This window comes from Eleutherodactylus coqui, chromosome 11 (genome assembly GCF_035609145.1).
Source record: "Eleutherodactylus coqui strain aEleCoq1 chromosome 11, aEleCoq1.hap1, whole genome shotgun sequence".
NCBI classification, from domain to species: domain Eukaryota; kingdom Metazoa; phylum Chordata; class Amphibia; order Anura; family Eleutherodactylidae; genus Eleutherodactylus; species Eleutherodactylus coqui.
The window spans coordinates 122600934-122619051 of record NC_089847.1 but is presented as its reverse complement, the minus strand read 5'-3'; the positions used below and the strand labels follow the sequence as shown (position 1 = coordinate 122619051).

The 18118-nt window shown below is 48.6% G+C and overlaps 1 protein-coding gene across 2 annotated transcripts in view; it reads right to left on the bottom strand.

The window, feature by feature from the left end:
* Positions 1 to 18118, bottom strand: part of EXT2 (exostosin glycosyltransferase 2) — a 93762-nt gene that overhangs the window by 74676 nt on the left and 968 nt on the right. The window contains exons 2-5 of one of the 2 annotated variants that reach the window (XM_066583468.1): positions 14744 to 15305; positions 11173 to 11262; positions 10440 to 10553; positions 9086 to 9281 (exon numbers count right to left, since the gene is read on the bottom strand). In XM_066583468.1, the coding sequence (XP_066439565.1) occupies positions 9086 to 9281; positions 10440 to 10553; positions 11173 to 11262; positions 14744 to 15279 (936 nt within the window). In that variant the 5' untranslated portion in view covers positions 15280 to 15305. Of the gene's footprint in view, positions 1 to 9085; positions 9282 to 10439; positions 10554 to 11172; positions 11263 to 14743; positions 15309 to 18118 lie in introns of both variants that reach the window. The other variant, XM_066583467.1, reaches the window with a different exon arrangement.

Genomic DNA, 18118 nt, shown 5'->3' with positions numbered 1-18118 from the left:
GACTTCAATCTTATTTTAGACCCAGTGCAAGGTCATTTCACTCCAGCTTCTTGGGTATCAACCAGGCTGTCTACGTGGGCCATCGCCTACTTGCTGCAGAAAAAATCTCTCTTTCAGGGCCCAGGGTTTTCTCTTGACTCTGCGCTTGCCATTTTTGACACAATTGGCCTACATTCTGGTATTAAGGTCAATTGGGACAAAACTCACTTAATCGTGATAGACTGTGTGACTTCTGAGCTCCCGTTGCCCGCCCCACTGAGCTGGACAGCTCAGACAACTTATCTGGGTATAGCAACGTTGGTGAAAGTCTCTACCTTCTAAGACCTTAATTTAGCCCCCCTCCTGAACCGGGGTGAAGAGATGGCGACGCGCTGGACCTCTCTCCCGCTTACCCTAGTTGTAAGAATCAATTTGTTAAAAATTAAGCCGCTACTGAAATTTTTGTACGCCCGGCATAAATCCCCTGTCCTGGTTCCAAACAGATTCTTTGCCACGCTTCGTGGATTGTATTGTGCATCCTGTGGAGAGGCTTTCCCCTCCAGGATTAAATTGGAGACCTTGTGCCCTCCGGTGAGCTGGGGAGGATTAGCCTTACCCCACTTTTACTACTTTTACCTGGCCAGTAAACTAGTGTATGCTGGGTGGTGGCCGTCTTCATCGGATTATAATCTGGTGGTGGGCCTGGAGCGTAGGGTGGCAGGCGCCGCCCTGCGTCTGCTGATGCGTGGCGCCTCCTCCTGTATTGCACCCTTACCTGCCCCCATGCTGGTAACACTTAAGATGTTTACAAGGCCTTGCAGATGACCCCTGTAGAGGAAGTCACGTGGTCCCCCCATACTCCCTTTTGGGATAATCCACACTTGCCTGCGTTCTGGAGAGCTCATGGTGTTAGCGTCCTCTCTGACGTAGTCAGTGAAGGCACCTTCCTGCAGATAGCCCATGACCTGCCTGAGCACCCTTATTTCCACTATTACCAGCTACGACAGGTGATCAGGGCTCAGTTTCAGGGCTTCTCCATACCACTATCCCTGACTTGGTTGGAAGGTTTGGCATAGATGTGTAACCTGGTAAAGCCACTGTCCAGTTACTGTGCCCACTCAGTGCGGTGTCTTGCCCCGTTGAGAGGGCCACCCAGAAGTGGGTCACTGATAATCCTGATCTGTTAAAGGGGAAAATGGAGACTTACTCGTGGGCTCTGGTCCTCCCTTAGATTAGTGCTATGGACAGCCTTATGCAGGTCAACTTCCTGCATATACTACACCCCCTCCAGGCTGCACATTATGGGTTTGCTCACCTCGGCGGCCTGCCCACGATGCCGAATTGCTGATGCACATGTTCTGGGACTGCGGTGTCCTGCGAGACTATTGGAGGGATGTTCTTATATTTATGGAATCTCTGGGGGGCCCGAGAATCATGCATCCCGGGGTGTGCCTCTTTGGGCTCGTTGAAGACCTTCCAGTGGCTGTGGTAACCCGCACCTTATAGAAGCTACTGTTTTTCTATGCCAAAAAAAGTAATTTTACTGAATTGGAAACCCCCTGGGAGGCCGACCAGAAATGCATGGATCCAGGTGGTGAATTCTGCTCTTATGTATAAACTGACTTATATGGCCAGGGGATGCCCAGAGAAAGATGAAAAAGTTTGGGGAGGCTGATTAAACTGTCCCGCAACGGCAACAGAAATACCGGTCTAGGTACTAGGAACGGATATGTTAAGGGATACCTGCTTGAACCGATCCATTTAGGCTAGTCTTTCTTCTTTAAGAGTCGCACCGAGTGGTTGTTTGGGGGTGGGGGGGGTTCTTTCTATTCTCTGTCCCTTTTTACCCTTTTTCTTTTCTCCCTGTTTTTGGACGCTGAGACTAGTAGCGCTCTTTGACTTGTTCCATTATGGGTAATTGATGAAATAAGAGTGAAAATCAACAGCCAAATATTATGTTTTATGAGAAATTCACACAAGTATGCAAGAAATTCATGTTTTTCTCTGTTCAGTTCTCCTGTCCTGTGATTTACCAGCAAAAAGAGGATTTTTTACTCACCGTAAAATCTCTTTCTCGTCTCGACATTGGGGGACACAGCAAAGACCGTGGGATATAGCTTCTGCCACTAGGAGGCGACACTAAGTACAAAAAAGTTAGCTCCGCCCTCTGGCTATATCCCTCCTGCCGACAGCAGGCTAATCAGTTTGTCATGCCAGCAGTTGGAATAGCCATGCAGGAACAGAGAGACAACAATAGTTAGTCATATGACACGTTAACAAAAAATTTCACTGTAATGAAAAACACGCAGCACCATGTGTGACTTACAGAATCCGGAGTCCGACCAGGACCACCACCGTGTCATATACAGAAAGAGGGGTGGGTGCTGTGTCCCCCAATGACGAGACGAGAAAGAGATTTTACGGTGAGTAAAAAATCCTCTTTTCTCGCTCGTGTCATTGGGGTACACAGCAAAGACCGTGGGACGTCCCACAGCCTTCCCCGAGGGTGGGTACAAATAAATCAAAACGCATGCGGTCAGTTTACAGCCGTCTGTAAAACCTTTCGACCCAGCGAAGCGTCGGCTGACGCGAACGTATGTATTTGATAAAATTTAGGAAAAAGACAGCACCGGTCGCAACACCACCTTATCCTGGTGAAAAAACCGTAAAAGGTGGTTTTGCCGACAGCACCGCAATCTCCGAAACCCTACGAAGGGAGGTAACCGCCACCAGGAAAGCGACCTTCCAGGACAGCAAGCGCCACAGTACTTTCGCTAATGGCTCCCCTGAGAGAGTAGATCCTTTCGTAGGGGTAATCGCCAGGGCGCGTCTGCTAACATGTCCATGAGCTCAGAGTTCCGCGTTCTTCGCGGCCACTCTGGGCTATGAGAATCATTGGTAGCCCTTCCTTCCTGATCCTCCTGAACATCCGAGGAAAGAAAGGAATTGGTGCACCCCCAGCCCGTCATGCTGGCGACTGTAGCCAGCACCTACCACTGCAGGGGCAGGAACGACCTGCCCTGCTGGATGCGTGGCGAGTCCAACCACCACTGGAGTGACAGCTGAACTCCTGGTGGAAACCTTATCTTCCCCTCGAGGGATTGCGCTAACCTGTCCCACCTTGAGAGTATCGCCCACTGCAAGGGGCGGGAGTGGAACAGGGCAGAAGGAATTGCCTCGAAAGACAATACCATCAGCTTCTTTAGGTCCAGAATCGGACGGACGGAGCCGTCTTTTTTTTTTTTTTTTTGGGGGGGGGGGGGGGGGGTTCTGGACCGAAAGAAGCGGTCATGCGGTTGTGAGTGGAACTCCATCACATAGCCCCTGGACACGACCTCCTGTACCCAGGTGTCTGAGATGAGCTCGTCTAGCTTGGCGCCGAAAAGACGAGATCCTACAAAGGGGATACTGATTAACGACCCCTTGGAGGAAGCATCCGCATCCCACGATTTTAACCATAGGGACCGGCGAGTCGCCACCGATGCCGCGGAGGCTCGGGCCGCCAGCCTGGCTGTATCCATAGAGGCCTCACAGAGAAACATGCCTGCTTGTTCAATCTGGCGTGTAATGCCCACCAGATCCTCGGTTGACGCCCCTTCGACGATTCCTTCCCGTAACCGTTTTGCCCAGTCAGTAACAGCCTTACTGACCCAGGACGAGGCAAACACAGGCCTAAAAGCTGACCCTGCCGCCTCAAAAACGGTCTTTGCGAAGGCATCGACTCCTCAATCCTTGGGATCGCTGAGGGAGGAGGACTCTGCCGTGGGTAGCATGGTATGCTTAGCCAGGCGCGAAATGGGCGGATCCACTAGCGGTGGCGCCACAGCTGGGGGCTGAACTGCGGGGGGGATGGGTGCCCTGCACAGCCGCCTGTTTCGCAGGGGGACAATCTCTAGAAAAGGGCTCAGCCTGTCCGCATGCGAACTTTAGGTTACAGCGTGAGCAAGCAAAGTGCGTTACTCTTGCTGTCCCTGGTCCAGCCTCCAGGGCTCTGGGGTCGGACATGGTGCTGGGATTTCACCGGGCAAAGAACAGTGCGAGCTATCCTCTGCTATGCCAACCGCCGGCAGGAGGGATACGCAGTGAAAGAGGGCAGCTAGCCGCCAGGCAGAGCTTACCCAAGTCCTTGCCGAGGTCCGAAGAGGTCCGGGGAGCCGCTGGGTTGGGAGACTGCAGGTGCTGAAGGGCTTTCTTTCCTGGAGCTTGAGCTGTACAGCGTATAAGCTGAGCAGAAAAGGGCAGCAAGGAGTGGAGCAGCAGGGCGGTCCCCAATAGGCTGCTTCTCTGATGTCATCCCCCCTTCACCTGTGCTGAGGGAGGAAGGGGGGAGGGGCAGGGGCGGCGTGCATTGCCGATGAGTCCACGCCCCCTGCACGGAGTCATTGAGGGCGGGGGGCGTGGCCACACCCATCCACGGAGGTATTGCCGCTAAGCCACGCCCCTCGCGTCACGTGGGGGCGTGGCCTCATCCCCCCTCGCCCCCTTTAATTCCGCCGTTGCCGCGCCCGGGGCTGCAGTGCAGCCCTCTCCATTGAGCCCCCACATCGCAGGAACTCCTGCTGGGAGCCCCTGCAGGGAGCCAGAAGGCCAGGGCATACTGAAAGCTGTTGCCCTGAAGTACCATGCCCGCGAGGCCATGCCTGGAACCAGCGCCCTGAATATCAGGTGAGCCCATACCTCCACGGTGAACTCACCTGCCCACCCCCACCCCGCCTGCAAGCTCAAGGGGAGCCGAATGCAGGAATGCCCCAGCAAATAATGCCCTTCGCTGCCGCAGCCATGCATAGCGTATACTACTCCCGATGAAAAGGAGTCTGTCCGCCTGCGCCAATCCCTGCGCCTCGCTGCAGCCCACAAGGTACGCGTGCAAAAAGCGACATACTGGGAGAGCCAGGAAGGGGGGAGGGAGAGGTGGGGGGGGATGTTGCAAGCGCATACTTACCTCCTGCGTCCTTGCTGGAAGAAAAAGCGGCTCCCCAGTTCCAGCAGCCTACCCCTATAACATCGCCTGCCCGTGGGAAGGGGATGCGGACCTCTGCACCAAACATGGGGGGGCTCTCGCTGGCGGGCCACATGCAGATATATATGATCCGGATGTGCCACCTTTTCTTCTGAGGCGGGCCGGGCAAGAAGCAACCTGGACAAACCCGAGGTTGTTCGCCCTCCTCTCCGTTCGGGTTTGATGGGGAGCGTCCTGCCTCTCCGTCTAACCCTGGCCCTTAAAGCAGCCCTAACGGGCACGACCGTCCTCCTACGAGACACTAAGCTAAAAACTGATTAGCCTGCTGTCGGCAGGAGGGATATAGCCAGAGGGCGGAGCTAACTTTTTTGTACTTAGTGTCGCCTCCTAGTGGCAGAAGCTATATCCCACGGTCTTTGCTGTGTACCCCAATGACACGAGCGAGAAATGTGCATTTTTTTATGCCTGCTGTTTTTGTACATTTGTCATTTTTGTCAAAATAAACGTTCCTTTAGAAAAAAAAAAAAGGAGGAATCAATGGATTTGAATTGCTACGATGTACCGTGTATTATGCGCACGTAAAACAGAATTCAAATACGCTCGTGTGAGCCTGGCCTTAGATCAGGGGGTGCTGATAAGGCCTTGGCTTTGCGATCTTTGTTTTACACCAATGAAAGTTTTATAATTTGATAGCTCCATCTTTGAAATACTTTGTGAGCAAATTTCCACATGATCTCAGGCGCCATTCTTGTATTATGCAGTTGAAGACAACACGGTGAAGTCTGCAGCAGATTTCACTGTAGGGGAGAGCAGAAATGAAGGAATGATGGCCAAAGACATTCAATGACTTGGTGCAAACAACAGGCAATAAGCGTCCTTCATACTTCACAGCCGAAAAAACTGGGTTACCACTTCAACACTGACAAGGGAGACCATTCCGGGAAACCTCCAGTGGTGAGCGTTCCAGAAACCGTAGACGCCATCCATGACATGATCCTGGAAGAACGGCAAATTTCTGCTAAAACGATAGCCAAGGCTCAAAAGGTTCCAGAAAAAGAATTGGATCCATAAATCCCGATTGTCTGGACACGAGGAAGATGTCTGCCAAGTAGGTCCCGAAATGTTTGTCAGCAGATCAAAAGCGTGCCCAAGTGCAAGACGCCTTAGGAATTCTGCAGCGCTTTCAACAGGATTCTGATTCTTTCCTGTCCCGACTTGTGATGATGGAGGAGACGTGGGTTTTATGTATGGATGATCCCGAGTCCAAAAAGCAGTCAATACAATGGAGACAGTGGTTCTCCCCCGTCCAAAGAGGTTCAGAGTGCAGAAGTTGTCATCCAAGGTGACAGTGTCTGTCCTCTGGGTTAAGATGGGATATGGCTTGGGAACTATGATCTAAAGGGGTCTACAATTGCGGCGGTGTATTACTCAAACATTCGGGATAAATTAACCCTTTGCAATCCAATTTTGGATTCAGGGTTTCCTAGGGGGCTTTCTCGTTCTGCCATTTTACAATGGCACCATCTGCTGGCTAGAGCCAGTACTGCGTGCGGTATGTGACATGCCAGAGAGGCCCCTGACAACAGAGCAGCCAGTAATATACAGTAAGAATACCCTGCCGGACGTCTTCCGACATCGGAAGCTGTACAGCCTTCAATCACAATGTCTTTAGACGTCAGACAGTGGATTGGAAAGGGTTAAAGTTAAAAAAAAAAGTGCAGAAAATTGACCTATGGTGTCATGTTTTTGCACGCTAATGCGTTCTCTCATATAGCGGCCTCACCCAAGCCATGTCCGCCAGCTTTGACCTGTCTGACCTGGGCTTTGATGTGCGGGATCATCCTACTTATACACCCGATCCAGCACCCTCGGACATCATCTATTTTCCAATTTGAAGAAACTCCTCAAGGGAACCAAATTTGCCTCCATTTCTGATTCCAATCAAAGGAAATCTATCTGGATGGGTTGTCGAAGTTACAACACTGCAGTCAGAAGTGCACTGACATCCGAGGGGACTATGAAGAATTGGGAATGTCATTGTTTATGTCAATTTTTTGTGGTCAAAGACTTATTAGCACCCCTCGTATTAACAATCACACGTATCCATGCTTGCAATGATCTGCCGCATGTAAATGGCAGTAATAAGTGCCAATCTATATGTAATATCATCAAATAGTGCTCGATAACGGGCAGAACATCTACCTGTGTGACAGCGCTTCCACTGACAGGCACTGTATTAGGCCATACCTCTCAAAATATAAAGCAGCAAGAACAGCATAAAGTACAATGCAGGAGATGTACTAAGCTAAAAGTGCCAAAATTCTGGCTCAATTTGCTCCACATAGCTGGCGGACATGGCTTGTACCACATTTATTGTGTTGCAGACACTTTGAACCTCGTCCTGCAAAAGGAGAAAGGCACATCAGAAGAGGGGAAGTTGGCTTGGTCCTGATGCAACTCCAAAGGCCAAACGTTTGGGGCATCCAGCATGAGCCACTGGGACAAATTTTCCGCATTTTTTCAGAGACCCCTGACCCAGATTCGTGCTTATTTGCTTGAACCCACTGAAAATGGCAGGTTAACTTGACCCTAATGTGTATAGGGTGGCTGAACTTTCCCACCTCAGCTGATGTCAGGGGAAAGAAGGATTGGGAAGGCTGAATTTCAATGCCTGATCCCTTTGTTCCCCAGGAGATAAAGCATTACGCTCCGGCTGATGTGTATGGGGTAGCCGCTCGTCTGACAGTTGTGGAGGTGTATGGCGGGCGGCCTTTGACTGTCTTGTTTAAGTTTACAGCAGTCTTCTAAGCTATGCCCACAGCGACATCTAGTGGCCACTTCTAGTTATATATTCAAAACTGACAGCTCAATGGGAGAAATGTACTTTGCCTGGCATTTCTTATGCTAATCTTGAACCCAAGTACATTGGAGACGGGTGCACCAAAATTATTAAGGGGTGCACACTGCGTAATAAATCTGGCATTTATTTTCCGGTTAATGAGCCAGAAGTTCAAATCTATGCCTGCTACGAGCAAGTATAGATTTGTGCCAGTTTATGCCAATTTGTTATAAAGAAAGACCCACGGGCAGCACTCCAGCTCAAGATGCTTTTTGTGCTCATCGTGCATCTTAATCTGGAGTGCTGCCCGTGGGTCTTTTTCTATATGAAGTAGAAAGACTTTTGGATGAAGTATTTTTGGGCGTGCACCAACATATAATTTATCCTGTGCTGCTATATGTTTGCATAACACGTTTCAAATTTCTGGTGTGAATTACAGTAAACCTGTGGGACTAATGGCTGCCCCCCAACACCCCCTCTATGTACCCTACCTACTTGTCTCTCTAGAAAAGCTAAAGTGGCAATTTTTGTGCCAATTAGGTGTGCACCAAAGTTTCCACCTTTTAAACGCCAGAAAACTAATATTAATGGTTTATTAAATAACCTTTATGCTAAAGAGAAGATACTGAGTGCACCGGCATCTGCTAATGGGGAAATTAGGGGGTAACCAACATTATAAACACATGTAGGCTCCTTGTTAAGTTGTAAATCAGCCTCTGCGGCAAGTATCAAAGAGGTTGTGCCACAATTACAAGTTATGCCCCTATCCACAGAATAGGGAATAACTTGCTGATCGGTAGAGGTTCCCCTCTGCCTGTCACTGCGGTGGTCGCTTCACTCCCCCCAATGATATCATGGCCAGGCATGCACGGTCGCCGCTCCATTCATTTCAATGGCCTGATGAAATACCCAAGCGCTTGCTACTCGACTAACTCCGGCAGCAGTTCCATTGAAAGTAAATGGAATGGCAGCATGCTTGCGCAACTAATGGTCTATTCATTTTCCTCTTCACTGCAAAGGTGCAGTGAACCTACAGTGAGGTGGTTGTGGGACTAGTGGGGGGTCTAAGCAGCATGCCTACCAATGAAACTCCCACTGATCAGCAAGTCATTACTTATTCTAGACTAGATATACTTGTAACAGACCTTCAGCTGTGAGGTTTATAGGGCTTTTCAATCTAAAATCTAAACAAATATTTTTATTCACCGACAGCAAGCAGAGACTTTGGAAATTATGCCAAATTGAAATATATACTCTCCAATACTTTTATACAACAGCGCCACCTGCCTGTAAAACTTTCTAATTACCTGCAGGACCTGTGGATAGTCGTATGCATTGTTCTTGTGGCATCGCTTGCGGTGGGGTGGCGAATCATCTGACAGATTGCTACACTTGTCAAGGATTAAGACAGATTCTCCATTCTCTGCGCGAATCGTTTCAAGATCGGCGCGAAACTCGGGGTGCAATGCCGTCTGGGATGAGACAAGGAAGAAAGTGCGAGGGCTAAAAGGGAAAGAAAGAAAGAAAGGTTAATGAGTGAGGCTGAGGATTGTATCATTAAATGAAATGTTCAGCATTAGAAAAACTTGTCTGCTTCCTTCCAATCGCAGCCGATTTCCGCTCGTGGGCATGGGAGAATGGCTTTACATGGCACGTCTGTGAAGGGTTATTGCTGCGATTTCCGTGGGCATTCGCCCTTATTCTGCAGGTCAGTGCAATAACAGCAACATGCAAAATTATATAGTTTTAAGAATACTGAAAAATAAATTCAGCTTGCAACTTTTTGATTGCTTCTTGTTTTTTCTTGCGGACGAAGAAAACCAGCCCAGTTTCATCAGTGTGTATTATTCTCCAACAGCATGCCCCTTGCGGATTAATAATGGGATCTTTTAATAAGCTTAACTTTTACCGACGCAATGATTTTTTTTTTAATGCAACATCCTGAATTTTATATATTTTTACGTCTTCTTTTTTCTAATAATTGCAAAATCTTTATTTTTCTATCTTATTGCATTATACTGCATTTTCATTAGTGATCTATTAAGACATGCCACAATTATACAGAAATGGCAGCCTTGGGGGTTCTCAGAAAGCCTCAAACTGCCATGACACCCAGCCAGAAAGCACCCCATCGATCGTGCGGAGGGCTCGACACAGAGATATATAAAGGATTAACATTCAATGACACATGCATGTACAGCGCGTCAGGAAAAAGTTAAAAGTTTTACAGCTCCCATAGCCAGAGTTTGAGGGGGTCTGTATACTCCGCTGGGCATCCTGCTGAAAAAGACATCTGGGTGGAGCACTGTGAAGAAAATGCTGTCAATCAGCTGCTCCGCACCAATCAGCACACTTCTAACCCTTCTCCTAAATGTCCTTTTCAGCTGGATGCTAAGCACAGTGTACATTCCCCCATAGGTGATGTATCAGAGATGCTGGACAAATCATGGGCATCCAAACCATCAGATGCCAGAGTAAAGGAATTCCTTTGTATGCATTCCATCTCACTGGCAAATTAGGTTTACAACGGCTGGGCATTCTGATGTACTGGTGCTACATGCTGGGCATCAGAGAGTCAATATGAAAATCGCTGTGGGGACTTCATCACATATATATAACATATAGGACCAGCTGCATCATTTGCCCTGCATTACTACTTACCCAGGTGGCCTTTCAGGTAAGTTCACTTCGGAGAGAGGACTATAGACTGGAATACTGACATCATAGCCCTGGCGGTACGTCCACGTTGAGAATCCTCCACCAGCCAGCACCGCCCTAAGAAGAAGACGAAAATGATGAGTCCAGTCTATGACTGTAGATCATGTATTGGTCTCTATAGACGTGACTGGCACAGGGCTACAGATCATAGGGATGTAAACAAGCACCCCGCTGTAAGCGGTTATACCCCTCCTACACTCCCCTCATCGCACTGCGGCTGGTACTCACACTTGGGGACATCACATCAATTTTTCATGTTCCTATGAGGGCCGAGTTAGCTGCATGGATGTGGCGTCATGCCGCGACGGAGATATATATATCATACAACACACCAAATTTTATCATCACTTCCTGCCAGGGGAGGGAGAAGTTCCAGGGTGACAGAAAACGAGAAAACGTACTCTCATGACAGACGATAGTAGCTATCAGATAACTGAAGGCAGCCGTACTTACTAGTGACTGCACCTGAGGCGGCACCCCTCTCCCTCTGGTTACATACAGCTATTGGGCTGCATCCACACTGGGTGGATTTGCTGTGGGATTTTCCATAGCGGAACATTTTGTAGCAAGTGTGCAGCACAGAAGTTGTACCGTTTGGTGCGGATTTTGGTGTCGATTTCACCCCCTTGAAGAAGCAGATTTAAATGCATGACTTGGAGCACCGCACTCTTCTTACCTGTCACGGGGCACATCCAGCGCAGTGTTATAATCCGGGGGGCCTCCGGGCAGCATGTTAAATAACAGGTGGTTGGTACCTCGGTCCCATCTATGAGAGAATGAAACTAAAGAGGTCACTTTATATACAGAGGTGACTGCACAGCAGATATACGACAGTGACTGGGGCGCTGCAAGATATCTGGACTTTGTGTCACTCGTCCGATTGAAGAATACTGGTCATTCTCACCCCTGCGGCTGATAACAGGGAACAATACTAATAAATGATCGCCAGTACCAAGCCATCCACCATACGCAGATCACTAGGGAGGCATATAACCACTTTCAATATCTCTACTTGCTGCCAGTGACTGGAAACATTCTTGTATTCCTCACAGCCAAGTTTTTGCTACAGTTTTACACTGTTATTCCAAAAGTAATTGGACCCCTGAGCAAGAATAAAAAAAAGTAGTATTGATTTCCATATGTTAACACTTAGTGGGGCTCCTTTGGCCCTAATGACATTGGATACTCTCCGTGGCATGCTTCGAATTATGTCTGATACACTTCAGCTGGTATTTCCCTCCATTCATCCAGCAAACGTCTGGCAAGTTCTCTCAAAGAAGATGGATGCTGTTCATATTTCCTGACCCAATGTTTCAGTTCGTCCCAGAGATGTTCGGTAGGTTCAGGTCAGGATTCTGTGCAGCCGGTCCAATCGTATAACATCCATATCCTCAAACCAATGTAAAACAGCGTTGGATTTGTGACAAGGTGCATTGTGGTACTGGAAGTATGGCCGACCACTCCCAGAGTATTGTCACATTGTTGGCAGCACATTATTGTCTAGAATGTCCGGGTACACTGCCATTTTTATGGTTCTTGTCACTACAACCAACAGACTGAGACCATGCCATGTAAAACATCTCCAGAACATAACGGAACATCTACGGTACTTAAAGGGAATCTGTCATGACCTTTGACCCCACAAACTACATTATGGGGCTCAAAAGGTCAGTTAACAGGGTTGTAGGGGACCATTGTCTTATACTCATCATGTCGTTCCCCCCCCCCCCCCCCCAACCCCGCTCCTCCCCATTCATCTCTATGGGACATGCGCACACAGAAGGAGTCACGCTGCAAACACGTAAAGACTTCGGACGGGTACCGCGTAGAACCAGGCGGCTGGTGAGTATGAAACAACACTCACTGAACACTTCATTCCCTGACTTTTGAGCCCGAAAATGTAGTTTGTGGGGCTCAAAGGTCACGACAGGTTCCCTTTAACTGTTGGCACAACACACTCAGCTAAGATGTTCCCCAGGCACCTCCTCATCCACGTACCTCTATCTGATGTGAAGATGGGGTAGCGTGATTTAGCACTCCACAAACGTTCTTCCATTGTTTAACTATCCAATGACAGCGCTCCTTGCACTGCTGTAGACGAACCTATGCATCTTCTTTGAGAGAACTCACCAGACGTTTGCAGGATGAATGGAGGGAAATACCAGCTGAAATCTATCAGTCATTAGTAGAAAGTATCCCATGGAGAGTATCCGATGTCATTAAGGTCAAAGAAGCCCCACTAAGGATTAACATATGGAAATAAATACTACTTTTGATTCTTGCTCAGGTGTCGTATTAGACTACTTTTGGTAGGATATTGTATACATAAATTACGTCACCATGAATGTATAGACAAGAGGAATATACTCTACTTATCGCTCATCTCAGAAAACGACCTACTGTTGCTACAACATATCACACTGAGCAGGACATCCGACCTAAGGGTGCAAGGGCATCTCTCATTAGTTTTTTTTCCCATTTTTAAGGCCTTGCAGAAGTGGCCCATTTTTCTCTTCATTTTTGGTTACTCCTCCGCACTCAAAGAAAAAAATCTGAAGAAGTCTTATTTGCTGTCGTCATAGCTGCTTGTTTGTGGGACAAGTTGTATTTCTCATTGGTACTACGTAACGTGGCATAGAACGTACTGAAGAATATTTACACATTTTTGAGCCTAGTAAAATGGAGAAGAAGAAAAAAAAAATCTGTCACCATCCTTTGGCCGCCATAACTTATCTTTCCATCGACACGGCTGAATGGGATCCAGCTAATTCATCATGTCTCCTGTCAGCTGAAAGCGTGAAATCTGCGGCAGATCTGCCTCCAAAGCCGCATGAATATCCACACCAAGGATGTTTTCCGTTGAGGTTGAGATTCATAATTTGGTGCGGACTGCCCGCGGCAGCATTCTCCGCTACGTGGAGACATACCCTAAAGGTTCTGCGCACATCCGCATTTGGGATTTCGATTTTCCTGTTCTATCATACGAGCAGGAAAAGGGAATACCTTTCAGGAATAGATCCTTCCTATGGGGCGCTAGATGGACAACATGGGGACCTATAATGGGGTCCATCCAGCTTCTGTTATTTCTTAACCCCCTAAGGATCAAGCGCAGTAAATGTATGGTGCTTGGTCCTGGGCTTTAATCCCGGCTGATAGCAGAAGTACGGCGCCGGATTAAAGCCTCTACTCCTGCAATCAAGCAGGAGCAGGTCAGATCCTCAGCTGTTAGTCATAGCTGAGGACCCAGCGGAAAAGGTAGAAGCAATTTTAAATCACTTCTGCCTTCTCCTTTCCAGGTTACATGGAGTTCAATGAGTGCTATGTACTAAAAAGAGTACGAGAGGAAGTGTAAGCTCCGCTATGCGACCCGGCGATCATGTGACCTCCAGGTGCCCTCTGTCACAGCAGAGCTGCAGGGTTCTAGCAGACCCTAATCAACTCTGTTAGTGACTATTGCCTTATTTTTCCCTGTAACTGGGGCTCCCATGGATGCCCCAGCTACAGTGGGAAAGTGTGAAATCATAAAAATATGCAATTTATGCATCAAAATGCCCAAAACAAAATGAGGAACTTTATTTTAGTGTCATTATATAAAATTTTACCCTGAATAGAACAAAAAAAAAAAAAAAAAAAAATCGTACTATTGGTCATGGAAGAAAAAAAAAAAAAAAAAATAGGGCAATAAAACCACCACATGGGTAAAACCCATAAAAAGTATCTGGTCCTTTAAGGCTTCATGTCCACGGGCGGGTCGGATTCGGCACGCGGAAGCCCGCAGTGGAATCTGTCCCTGCCGTCAGCGGCGTCCGCGCTTACCTCACATCTTCTTTCCTTTTCTCTACTGCAGATGGTCCGCACGGCTCGCCGTCGGACACGCACAGTACAGATTTTTTTCTCTTTTAAAATCTCCTGCTTTTCCCACGGAATCCGCAGCCTGTCTGCAATTTCAACTGCAGGCGGGCCGCAGATCAGACGACTTCCATTGACTTCAATGAAAGCCGTCCGTGCAGGAACCAAAGTGAAATGGAGCGTGATTTTTCATCCTTGAGCAGAAACTGCAGTTGATTTCTGCTCATGTGCATGAAGTCATTTTCACAGGTGCAAACAGTGAATATGGTGGATCGTGCTCGTTACATAGAGATCAGCTGACGACAAACATTTGCTGCATTGTTTACACGTGGCAATAATCAGCAATGCCTGTGCAGAGCGCCCCTAACCCGGAGCAGTACCTTACCCTATCCCGTTACCTGGGTAGCTTGGCGAGGGCTTGTGCCGTCTCCTTAATCCGCAGGCTATTCTGGTTCAGCACATCAATGGACGGTAAGTAGAGGCAAGCTTTGGTGTCATCACCGGTGTAGAAATCGCTCTCAGAAACGGCGGTCAGCAGCTCGTTGTACTCCCGGGAGATGGTGCCGCCCACCGCGCTCCCGTACTCATCTGTGTATTTCTTTAAGGGGTATATGTAAACTTTGACCTTGTTTTTAGGGTTGAAGCCGCAGCGGTAAACATCGAAGCAAGTGTGCATCCGGCAGCTCAGGTCCCCTCGCTCAGGCAGCGGGCTGCTCTCCAGGAGCTTCACAGCCGGCACATCATGGACGCTGCGCTTTTCGGCGATCCAGTCACCGGACGGTTCAATACTATGAGGCCAAAACTGGAACATACCGGTGGCGATGAGGCCCAGGAGCACCACGGAGAACAGAGCAATGTAGTAGACTCGGTGCTTAGACTTCATTCTGGGGATCAGGACAGGACCCCGGGAGTTGTACTTGACCGAGGCGCACATAATGGACCCTCCTCCCCGATCCTGCGCTGCTGCCAGGACGGAAACAGATTAATCGGATGACGGACATGCAAGTAGATCGACATCTAATCTCATCATACCAGAGACAAGACTGAAAGAAAATCCCACTCATCACCCGCTAGGATACCATTTTTTCTTAAAGGGATATTACACTTTGGAGGGTTTTAACATTTTTATAAATAGAAACATTGACTTTAAATCTCTCACTATTCTGAAGATCTCTGCTGGCTGTCAGTGAATCACAGGATTCTTGGCTACATGTTACATCCATAGGCGAAAAAGCAAACTATTTGTCACAGATGTATCCCTCCTAGACCAAAGATGGGAGCTTGTTTGGTCTCCAGACTAATACAATTTACCTGCACGGATACACTGACTGTAAGGCCGCCTGCAGACGGCCGGATCGGATCCGGCTGCGAGAATTCTCGCAGCGGGACTCGACCCGAGCGTCTGCAGAGAGCAACGTGGGCACTCACCACTCCCGCGGCTCTTTCATGCGGCGCATGCGCAGAGCGGGGTCGGTGAGTGACGTTTCTGTGCAGGGCTAGAGCATGCCGCGATTTGTTTGCCGCGCAAGATTTCGCACGGCCGTCTGCATAGGATTGCATTTGTTAACGCAATCCTATGGCAGCTTCCAGGGGCGGAAATTCCGCCGCGGAATTTCCGCTCGTGTGCAGGCGCCCTAAGCCTACCCACACAGAAACTCGGCCCGATACTGCGCTCACCAAGATGCGTTTTCACGTGGATGCAAGGTGTTTTTCTGGCAAAAAATACCTCCCATCACTTTTGTGAAGTAGCGATCCTCCGGCGCGGCTTCCAGGCACGTTAGTGGATTAGCAAGTGGTTCCCAATGCGTTCCGAGGAACGTGAAAAAATAGAACATGACTCGGGAACACATCGTACACGACTATTCAAAAGAATGGAGTTTATAGTCATACAAGGTTTGTGAGTCACCCAATACACAAACCTCGGGCCAGTTTCTTGATCATGTTGAACTGGCCTAATGGAACAATCACACGCAGCGGAAAATCCGGACACAAGCCACAAAAAAACACATCAAAATCTGCGTCACCAGTGAGGATTTTGACAGAATGTTTGATGCAGATCTGTAGCAAATTTCACCCTTTCAACTGAATTAGGTAAAACTGCGGATGTGCATCAAAAAAAGCGCTAAAATCAGCATCATTGTGTGAGATGTGTAGACTTGGATGCAGATTTCCCGCAGCAGAAAATCCCCACCATTTCCCCCACGTGTGAATGGAAGTTATGTTCACAGATGGTGGATTATCTACTGCAGAAAATCCGTGTTGCAGATCTGTTGTGGATTTGTGGTATGTCCACAGAGGGCAGTTTTGTCGCGGATTTTCCGTGCGGACCCACTGCTTAGAAAAATCTCATCCACATGCTGTGGAAAAAAAAGCTACAGAAATGGACATACGGTGTGGAAATTAAATCCGCAGTATGTCAGTTGTAGCATCGGATGGGTTGTGGATATGCTGCGAATTCTAGTGCGGATTTCAGCCTTTTCATTGAAATCTATGTTGGTCGGTGGGGATCCGCCACTTGGGATCCCCACAGATCACACAAGCACCGCTATTATTTCAGTCCTTACCAGGCACGGGGTCGGACATTGTATAGCAGCTGTGCCTGGTATTGCAGTTCAGTGCCATTTACTTAAATGCGGACGCCCGCTGATCAACAATTCATGAGCTAGTCTGAGTATAGGTCATCAATAGTATTAAAATCCGTTTAATTTTAGACATGCTACACATCGGGGACACAACAGTTATGGGGTCTGAGAGACAGGACTCCCCATTAAAGCCAACTTGACATGACTGTGATACAGGTGAATTTGTGTGTCCATATTAGCCACAAGTCCTGGCCCGCCTGCAGGTCTAATGCTCCAAACCGACCCCATACACCCCATTAGGGTGTCTAGACATCACAAACACAACTGTGTCATTAATAATGTAATATGTGAACCAAAGGAGTTACTGCCCCCTTTATTATGGGAACTAAGCCGCTGGCAGCCCCCCTCCCTCTAGCGTGTGGTGGCTTTGGTCACTTCATGGAATTAAAGGGGTTGTGCCAAGTTATAAAGTTATATGCTATACACAGGACAGAGCAGAACTTTATGAACAGTGGGAGTGCAACCACTGGGGCCCCCACTGAGCCCGAGAACTGGGGTCCGGTCGGTGCCTAAGTGAATGGAAGTTGTGCAGGCGTGCCGACACTCCATTGACTGCGCCGGAGATTGTAGGCCTCATTACCCTGGCCGGGTCGGATCCCAACTGCGAAATATCGCAGCGGAATCAGATCCGGTGCCCTCCAAAGACCACCTGTCCAGATCCGCCATGAGTGTCTCGCCCGGGGAGCTGGCGCAGTGCATGACGCATCGGCACTGGGCTGTGACGCAGATTCCCACGATACCCTGCAGTGCCCACAGCGCGTAATATCGCGGAACAGATTGACTGCAATGGTAGCCGTCCGTGCGATTCTCCGCACAAAATACAACACACTGCGATTCTCCCCCACGAGCGGAAAATCGCAGTTGATTTCCGCTCATTGCAGGGAAGAATCTTTTAACATAGCAGGTCTATGGACGGACATTGCTGCAGAATTCGCAGTGGGCATCAATTACACAGCGATAATCCGTCCGTGGGCCCATAGAGTTCAAGAGCTTCGGCAATCTCGGACATTGGCACTGAATGAAGAAGCAGCGTGTCTGTGCGACCTTGTGCGACCTCTGCTCCTGTCATGGACCAGCCAGACCCCGCTCCCAGGATCACTGCGGGTCCAAGTGGTTAGACCCCCACGATCA